The sequence below is a fragment of the Octodon degus genome, unplaced genomic scaffold (genome assembly GCF_000260255.1).
Source record: "Octodon degus isolate 3935 unplaced genomic scaffold, OctDeg1.0 scaffold00019, whole genome shotgun sequence".
NCBI lineage: Eukaryota > Metazoa > Chordata > Mammalia > Rodentia > Octodontidae > Octodon > Octodon degus.
In genome coordinates this window covers 18,768,235-18,777,195 of record NW_004524595.1, presented here as the reverse complement: position 1 = coordinate 18,777,195, position 8,961 = coordinate 18,768,235, and the positions used below count along the sequence as shown (strand labels likewise).

The following is an 8,961-nucleotide window of genomic DNA, read 5'->3' as shown; positions in this document are numbered from 1 at the left end:
CAGGCCCTTGCGCTTGCCAGGGAAGCGCTTATTCCACTGAGCCATCTCCCCGGCCCCCTTTGGGTTCTTGGTATGGTCTTTTGTCCCTAATTCTATTCCCTTACTATGACATGGGAAAAATGAACAAAGAGAGACATTAGGTATCAATGTTAGTTGATTGAAAATGGATTAGATTATACACAGCAGATTATTATAAATCCCAGTCATTTTTGGAATGATGACTTCCAAACAGCAATGGCTTTTGGAGAAATAACTTGGTTTCATGGAAAAATGATTAGAGTTTACCATTAGTCTTAAATTTTGAATTAATTATTAATAAAGGTAATACATGTAAAACTTCTTGATTAGTGCTTGGTACATAGAAAACATCAATCACATGGTAGTACTGTACCAGTTGTTCACTTATTCTTGCCTTTATCCAACAAATATTTAGTGAGAACCCATCAGCTGCCAGTTTTCTTGCTAGGCATTGCCCATACAGGGTAAACTAGATGAACTGGGCCTCTGCTGTTGTAAAGGTAAAGCTGTAGTCGATGGAAGATCTACTATTCTGGGTCTTAGTGTCTTTGTAAAATAAAAAATAAAACAGTGAAAAATAAAAATTAAATTCAACTTTAATGAAATTTTTTTTTGTTAAGTAAAATTATGCATCACTTGTAATTTTTGTTTTAATACTATTTTGTACTCTTTATAAAATACAATAATACAATTTTAGAATAAAATCTTCCTATGACCATATTTATTTGATGACATGCTGATATTTTATTTAGCTTGCTGCATGTAGATGCTGTGCTGGGTGCTAGAGATATGATAGTAAACAGAAGTAATACTTGCTCTTATGGCGTTAAGTACAATCCATGAAGCATACATCGAGTAGGTAATTGTGAATATTATTAGTTTTATGAAGGAGAAAATACTAGGTTTGTGTTATTGATATGTGTAACAGAAAATATTTGTTCTTTTTGATAAAAGATACAATATGAAGAAGTTATCTGATTAAGTTTTCCTCCCAGTTTGTGTGTTTACATTTTCTTGCCTGCCTATTCAGGAGCAGTTGGACATCATGGAGACAACTTAGTAGAGAAGATCATTTCGGTGCTTCCACAGCTTCCAGGCCACACAAATGACGTGATGGTTAATATGGTAGAGCTCACTGCACTCCAGACCCAGGAGGAGAATCAGAATGTGGTTGCACCAGGTTGTCTTGCACAAGCCAAGTAAGATATGTATTTCTTTTCTCTCATTTTTCTCTTTCTACCCTTTTCTTCTCATCCTATACTTAGTATCCCCATAGAAAGGAAACAATGAAGAATTGGTCTAGTTGAAAAATTTATAGTGGGTAACATTTAGAAGAAAACATTGTAAACCTAGCAAGAACCATATCCATCAAACATAATGGTACACCAGAGTATCCTTATTTACTTTTTGTAGGATTGTGATATATGTTATAGAATGATTGGAACCGTGGAAAGGACAGCAGCAAGGCTGGATGAAATCAGCCAGGGGGGTCTCACTGAGATTAGTCTCTTTTTTTCTTTTTGTATTTAGTATAGGATCTACAGGGTCTCACTATATAGGTTGGACTCCTAGTGATTCTCCTGTACAGGGTGGGGCCTGCATAGCTAGTCTCTCAAAGTGAGCCCTGAGCCAGGGAAACTTCTCACATTTACTGAAGTCTACAAGCAAGCTAAGGAATGTTCATAAGTAATTTGGTGTAAACAACCTGCTGTCTGCATTGTCTTCTGGCATTCACCAACTAGTTTACATATCATTAGTTGTTAACTTTCCAGGTAAAGAAGCAAAAACAGATAGGGTACTGCCTCCAGGAATCTATTACTGTCATACTTCTCCAGCTTGCTGGAATTACAAGGTTTCCTTAGGCTCTGTTCTTTGTTCCTTGCTCCCTCAGTACAGTAAACTTCTGACTCATATCACTACAGATATAAATTTCTTTTCTTTCCGTTTCTGTAAATTAGGGAAGGGTCTACAGGATGTACAGGGTCTCACTACTAGATCGGACCCATAGTGATCTGTCTGTTTACAGCCTTCCAAGTGCTGAGATTACAGGCTCTCACCACCATGCTTAGACTCAATTGCCATTTCAGCAGGCCTTGGGGGCGGGGCCAGCACAGCAGGCCTGGGGATATGGCTTCCAGCCCCCTGGGGCTGCTTGCAGGTGCTGTTTGGCTGGTCCTAAATTTCTTTTCTTTCCTTTTTTTTTTTGGCCGAACTGGGGATTGAACTCAGGGTCTTGCATTTGCCAGGGAAGCACTTACTCTACTGAGCCATCTCCTCACCCATATTTTTTTTTTTTTTTTTTTTGTCCTGCGGAGCCTGGGATTGAACTCAGGCCCTTGCACTTGCCAGACAAGTGCTTATTCAACTGAGCTATGTCCCAAGCCCCCTGGGTTGTTAATATGTATGTCCACCTCACAATTTCCAATTGAAGAAGTGGTCAAGGCTTCCTCAGTTTCCTTTTCCCACCTGACTCTCATATGACTACAAATAACCCTATTCGGTAGTGTTATTACTTCATTTTACAGGTGAGGGGAGTTACAAATGATCCCAGACTGACTTCAGAGCCACTGTTACTTTCTATGTTATCTATGTAGAGTAGGCTTTTGAAGATTTAAGAACACAGTGAAAGACAAAAATAAAATTAGTTCATGCTATAATTTAGGGAGTCTTAATCATTTAAGATGATAGTTAGAGAAATCAATTTTGGCTTTTATTTATTTATTTTTTTTTCAGCAAAAAAGAGAATGTGTTAAATGGTACTGGGAGAATTGTTAATCAGATTTTGGAAGGGACAAAATGTTTCCAAGAATCTAGGGAACAGGAGCTCAGGAAACATCTCTTCAAGATGACATCAGGGAGACTGAATTTTACCTGTTTTCTATCTGAGTAATTCTGTGTTTAAGATTAAGATTCTAGAGGAAAACAGTAAGATTTGTCCACATTTTGCCCAACTAAATTTAGAAGCTGTTTATACTAAGAATTGTGTCAAGACTGAATGGCATGAGGCCAGGGAGATGGCTCAGTGGAATAAGCGCTTCCCTGGCAAGTGCAAGGGCCTGAGTTCAATCCCCAGATCCGAAAAACAAACAAACAAACAAAAAAAACCCCAGTTTTAGAGGCTGGTGAGATGATGGCTCAGTGGTCTAAAGCACCTACTTAGACCAAGCTTAGCAAAGCACAGGGACTGCGGTTCAATCCCCAGCACCACATGCCAGCCAGCCCTGCCCCCTGGTGGGCTGAGCTGGCCACACACACACACACACACACACATTTAAAAAAGAAAAAAAGACTATGGCATGCCAGAATTGTGGTTTTTTAAAGGAACAGTTGGAACATTTATTAAAAGAAGAGAGAAGGGGTGCTGGAAAGGCAACAGTGGATATCCCTTATTTATAATAGTTCACACAGAGGACTTATTATGTAACATGCACTGTTATGAACACTTCATATACCTTAACTTATTTATTTCTCACAAGAACTATGAGGTAGATTTTTATTTTTTATTTATTTATTTATTTATTTTTTTGGTGGAACCAGGAATTGAACTCAGGCCCTTGCGCTTGCCAGGCAAGCGCTTACTCTATTGAGCTATCTCCCCTCTCCCACCATAAGCAATTTTGGTAGAACTATGTAAGGCAAAACTGTAAGAGGCAAAATATGAACAATTACAAGCAATGGGCCAAGACACTTCAAAATCAGAAGCATAAAAATTTGTTACCTAAGCAAGTCCCAATCCAGAATTTATGAAAGAAAAGGAAACTCATACTTCTGTCCAGTGATCTTGGTGGGGAACCTCCAAAATGATACAGAGAAAAACTGATCTTCCAACCTAAAAGGTACCTGGGACAAGTTCGTGTTCTCTAAAACCAAAGAATGAATTTTAGGAACAACCGGAGCTTATGAGCAGAATATATTTATTGAGGGAAAGAAAGCTCCTGTCCGAGAGGGGCAGGAGAGGGGCCCGTGTGGGTTGTCCCTCTATGAGAGAGATTTTGTTGGCATCCCTCATAGATGATTAACAAAATTAAATAATATGCCTAAAGTGACATGCAGAGTTTTTAAGTGACAAGGCCTATATTTGAATCAATGTAGTCTGGCTCCAAAGTCAATGCTTACCATTACCATGCCCACTTTTACAGAATTGTAAGGAAACAGAAAAAAAAATGTGTGCTATTCAGAAAAGTTTGCAAACAAAATAAAACTAAACAAACCAGTAGAGCCCATGATTAGAGAGCAAGAAAAGATGCAGCTTTTTAGAATTGTAGTAGGACAAGTATAAGAATAAAAGTATCTCTTCGATCTGCATCTAATGTTTTATTATGGTCAGTTTGTTCAACCTTCATTGTCCAGCACTTATTCTACCTTAGTATCAGGCTTCATCCTTTTGAAATCCCATTTTCCTTATCAATTATTCCTTTCAAAATGGGCAAGTCATAGAATAGGACAAATCTTAACTTTATTTTGTCTGGTTACTTTACTTTTGAAAAGTGACTAGAGTAAAACACAGGGTTATCCTTTTATTACTCTCCTACTCCAACTTATAGGACTTGGAGATTCAGTCATAAATCAACTGTAGCCATCTTGCTAATACACAGAAGTGACTACTGCACATGGTAGGTGAGGTGGCTAGGACTGCTGCAAAGAAGAGTAGCTCTGGGATCCCTGTGCAATGTTAGGACTTAACAGGATGTGGGCGAATATGTTTCCTTATTGTTGCTGTGTTCTACCAGTTGCAACAGAAGTCATACTGGTGCATATCTCATTATTTTATCTATTAGAGTCATCTGGCATTGCTTTAAGTGATTTCTAAGTCTCTTCTTGTATTTAAAGTAAAAACATACCCTCACTGAGCCTCTGCAGCAGTTAGGCTATACTCATTTACATGTATTTTGTCTTCCCTGTCTTTGTCTTTATTAATGTTCTTGACTTCTCATTAGATTATATGTGAGTATTACTATAGGAAATGAACTTTGAGTGGCATCCAAAAAGGAAAGTATACACATAGATGTCAAAGATGAGTTCTGGAAGGATCTGGATAAAGGAGAAAACTTTAGTCAGAACAGGTTTGATAAAATTGATTGAAAGTGAAGTTGTATAAGATAAAGAAATAGGTGGTGAGAAAATTATAAATCAAAGAAGGTGTAAAACAAGTATGCGTGAAAATGGTAATTTTTCAATTGCTTTGAAAACTGAAAGAATTTCATAGCAAAGAAGACATTGAAATAAATTAGTTTTTCTAGCATATTCCTTATGTCTATCAAAGTAGCAATAATCACTACACCTCTGACAGCTTCCCAGAAATTTCCCAATGAAACAAAACAGGACACAAACAAGTACCAAAATGCAGAACAGATGGGTACTTGGTGACAAATGTGCCTGCAATGGAATAATCTTTAAAAAGGAAGTTTCTAAGTCTGTTACAAGGCTTTATAATAAAAATTTATTGCTAATACATTTTTCATTGTAGGCTGTTTTTAATTATAGTAATTGAAGTCAATGCCAATGCAAATGAGAAACTGGGAACTTAAATGTATTATAACTTACTTTCTAGTCCCTGTCCTTCATTTCCTGGAATATGTGGAATATTTTTGGCAAGGAGGCAGAATCTTTTCTGTTACTATGTTTTCCTCCTTTAGTGGATTTTGGGGGGCTAGGTACCAAAGATTGAACTCAAGGACTCATGCATGCTAGGTAAGTATGTACATATTCTAATGCTGAAGTAGGACCCTAACCCTGAAGCAAATCTCTATTTTCTGTCTTTAACCCCTCTTTTGAGCCCAGTAGTCCTTCAGTTCCATTAGCAACCTTTACCTGACTTGCTACTTATATTTATTATCTCTGTGCCTGATCCCGGGCTCTGGCCTATCCACTTGCCTGTGGTCTTGCTGGTTCTGTCGCTCCCTGCATGCCATCCACTGGGCCCTTACAATGCTTTACAGCTGTGTACCATCTGACTTTCTGATTCCTCTCTGACTGTGACTTTTTCTTTCTTCTTTACTTGCTGCTTTCTAGCCACACAAGCTCCCTTGCTATTTCTCCAAGAGAACAGATTTGGCTATAGACATTCCTAGATCTTCCACAAATTCACTTTTGCCCTATGTTTGATTTCTTTCCTTTTAGTGATTCTTTCCTGTCTATTTTTAGCACATTCTATTTTCCTTGCTTACATCTTTTTTTTTTTTCTTAGCATGTGTGACTTTCTAATATAATTATTTTGTGTGTTGGTCTTTCCCTTTACTAGAGATTGATGGAGAGATTTTGCACTAACAGGTTTCCTGAGAACAGAAGAACTGTCAGTTTTATTCACGGCTGTGTCTCTTTGCTTAGAACAGTACCTGATACTCAATAGATATTTGTTGAATTAAAGAATGGTGATGCATGCTGCCAGAGCAGGAGCTATGAATGGACTGGCTTGCTAGACTAAGATAGAAAGATTTTAAGCCAAACTAGAGCATGGGGCTCTCTATCCTCTAATTGTTAAATATTTAAAAGTCACTGGCATCCCAGATCTTGGGAGACTGAGCTAGGAGGATCTTAAGTTTGAGGCCACCTGACCAACATAGCAAAATCTAGGACAGTTTGGGCTACATAATGAGACCTCACCTCAAAGACAAACAAATTCATTGAATTAGCAAAATATTTGTAAAAAAGGAAAAATACATATTCACACTTGCTTATGATGCATTAAATGTGTCTGGAGACTGTGTATGGCACCGATGACATCATCTACTTCTGCAGAGGGGCCCTGGGTGGCCAGTGGCCCACTGAGAAGTAAATGAAACAAATAAAGATGGAGTAAGGAGGGCAGTATCTTACTAAATGTCTTTGTGTTTTGAATTTCCCATCATGTGATTCTATCACTTATTTTAAATAAGTAGAATTTAGAGTTAAACAGTTTTGGAAAGAGGGTCTCACCATGTAGCTCAGGCTGATCTTTAACTCTCTGTGTAATCCAGTTTGGCCGCTAACATGTGGAAAATCTTTCTGCCTCATCCTCCAGTTTTCTGGGATTACAGTTGTATGACACCTTGCCCAGCATAAAAAACACTACTTCTTAAAATATCCTAAGAAATGATTCTCTGCTTCTAGGAAAGAAAGTTGCTATCTCTTTAATTAGGAATCTCTGGAATGCTTCTTTCCTTTACATGGCCTTCCTTCTCCAGTGAACTGTTTTTTTTAAACTTCTATTAAGGTGTCAGAATGCTATGCTGTAATTTTTTTTTCCAGTATCAGAGATTGAACTCAGGACCTTGCGCTTGCCAGGCAAGCACTTATGCCACTGAACTATATTCCCACGCCCTCTATATTGTAATTGTTATGTATTTGTCTTTTCTATAAGCTAAAAAATTCCTTGAAAAGATAGTAGTTATATCTTTGCACTCTTAAGATGTGCTACTGAATTGAATTAAACAATAAGTAGTTGAGTAAGCCTTTTCTTGAAAAATAAGTGACAACATTAGATTTGAAAGCAAGTATAAAACTGATGATATAAATCTCTAAAAAATTTTATCTGGTTCATTTAGTCCTTAAATAAATGTCTCAAAGGTAAATTTTCTTCTTAAGTATAAAGAAAAACTCTAACATTGAAATATATAAACAGTAACACAGATGTTTATTTGGTTAACACCAATCGTGCTCACTTTAGCAGCGCATATTCTAAAATGATCATCACTAGTCAGGTACTGTATACAGTTTCATATGCTACTCTTATTTGCGTGTCATCCTTCCATAGAGGCCATGCTAATCTTGTCTGTATTGTTTCAATTTTAGTTTATGTACTGCCAAAGTGAGCACTATGCTACAATTATGTAACTACCCCATCCAAGGAAACATCACCAAGAATATGCTAAACTGATAATATTATGTCAACTCCATTGAATTGTATGGGACTAACACAATATATATGTTCCTTTGTTGATTGTAACATTGTTATATGAAGTATGAATCTGTGTGTAGGAGCATGCGTGTGCGTGTATGCGTGTGTGTGAATCTTATTTCTTCCATTAGAAAATTGTTGAAGAATAAGAGGTTTTCAAAATGTGTGCTTTTTTCCAGAAGCACTTTATTGTGTAGGTCTATGAGAAGGAGGTAATATCTAGTTATATTCAGTCTGAGTTTTATCAAGCTCATGCTACATGTTTTGAAATGTATTGTTTTACTTAATTCAAAAGAGTTCTTCAAGGTGAATACTATTCTTTTTTGTTTTTATAGAAGTTGAGAGGAGATGTAAGTAACTTGATTAAAACCAAACTGTCCCTATGTGCTCGAGTCAGATACTATTTTTTCTCTTTTTTAGTTCTAAAGCACATTTTTCTACTTTATAGATCAACTCTGTGACACATTTACTTGAATGTATGTATAATCCAATAATTCAGAAATTGTGGATATCTAGTTAATAAAGAGTAGTATTTCAAATCCAGTTTTCTTGTTTTTATTTAACAAGTTAGAATTTTTTCCCCTAGTGCTGGTGATTTGGATCAGTGCAAGAACTCTTGCCTTGCGCACAAAAGGCCCTGGGTTTCCCCAGTACCACAAAAAGGGGAAAAATAGGGAAATTCCAATTTTCCCTGTTAGTCCATAGAGCAATGGAGAAGAATAGGTCAAATAGACAAATGTAGCAGTTTTCACTTTAATAACAAGCCATTTTTTGTTAACTTTGTTAACTGTTAACCTAGAAATTTTATATATTGTCAATAGTTGGATTCTAAAAGTCAAAATTTGTTGACTCACTTTCAGATAGTAATGATTCTTAAAATATTTCTTGGTTTTCACACACTTCTCAGAGGATGAAATTAAAGAAACGAATAAATATATGAAAAAATGCTCCACATCACTAGCCATCTGTGAAATGCAAATTAAAACAACATTGACATATCATCTCACCCCAGAAAGAATGGCTATCATAAAGAAATCAACCAACAACAAATGTTGGAGAGGCTGTGG

The 8,961-nt window shown here is 36.8% G+C and overlaps 1 protein-coding gene and 1 non-coding gene across 3 annotated transcripts in view; one reads left to right on the top strand and one right to left on the bottom strand.

Moving 5' to 3' along the window:
* The window catches only part of Scfd2 (sec1 family domain containing 2), a 548,660-nt gene that overhangs the window by 22,447 nt on the left and 517,252 nt on the right, over positions 1–8,961 (top strand). For both annotated transcript variants that reach the window (XM_004627502.2, XM_023711031.1), the window contains exon 2: positions 1,049–1,217. In XM_004627502.2, the coding sequence (XP_004627559.1) occupies positions 1,049–1,217 (169 nt within the window). The remainder of the gene's footprint in view (positions 1–1,048; positions 1,218–8,961) is intronic.
* LOC111815671 lies at positions 7,706–7,812 on the bottom strand. The gene has a single exon (XR_002820330.1). It is a non-coding gene; the product is annotated as a U6 spliceosomal RNA (small nuclear RNA).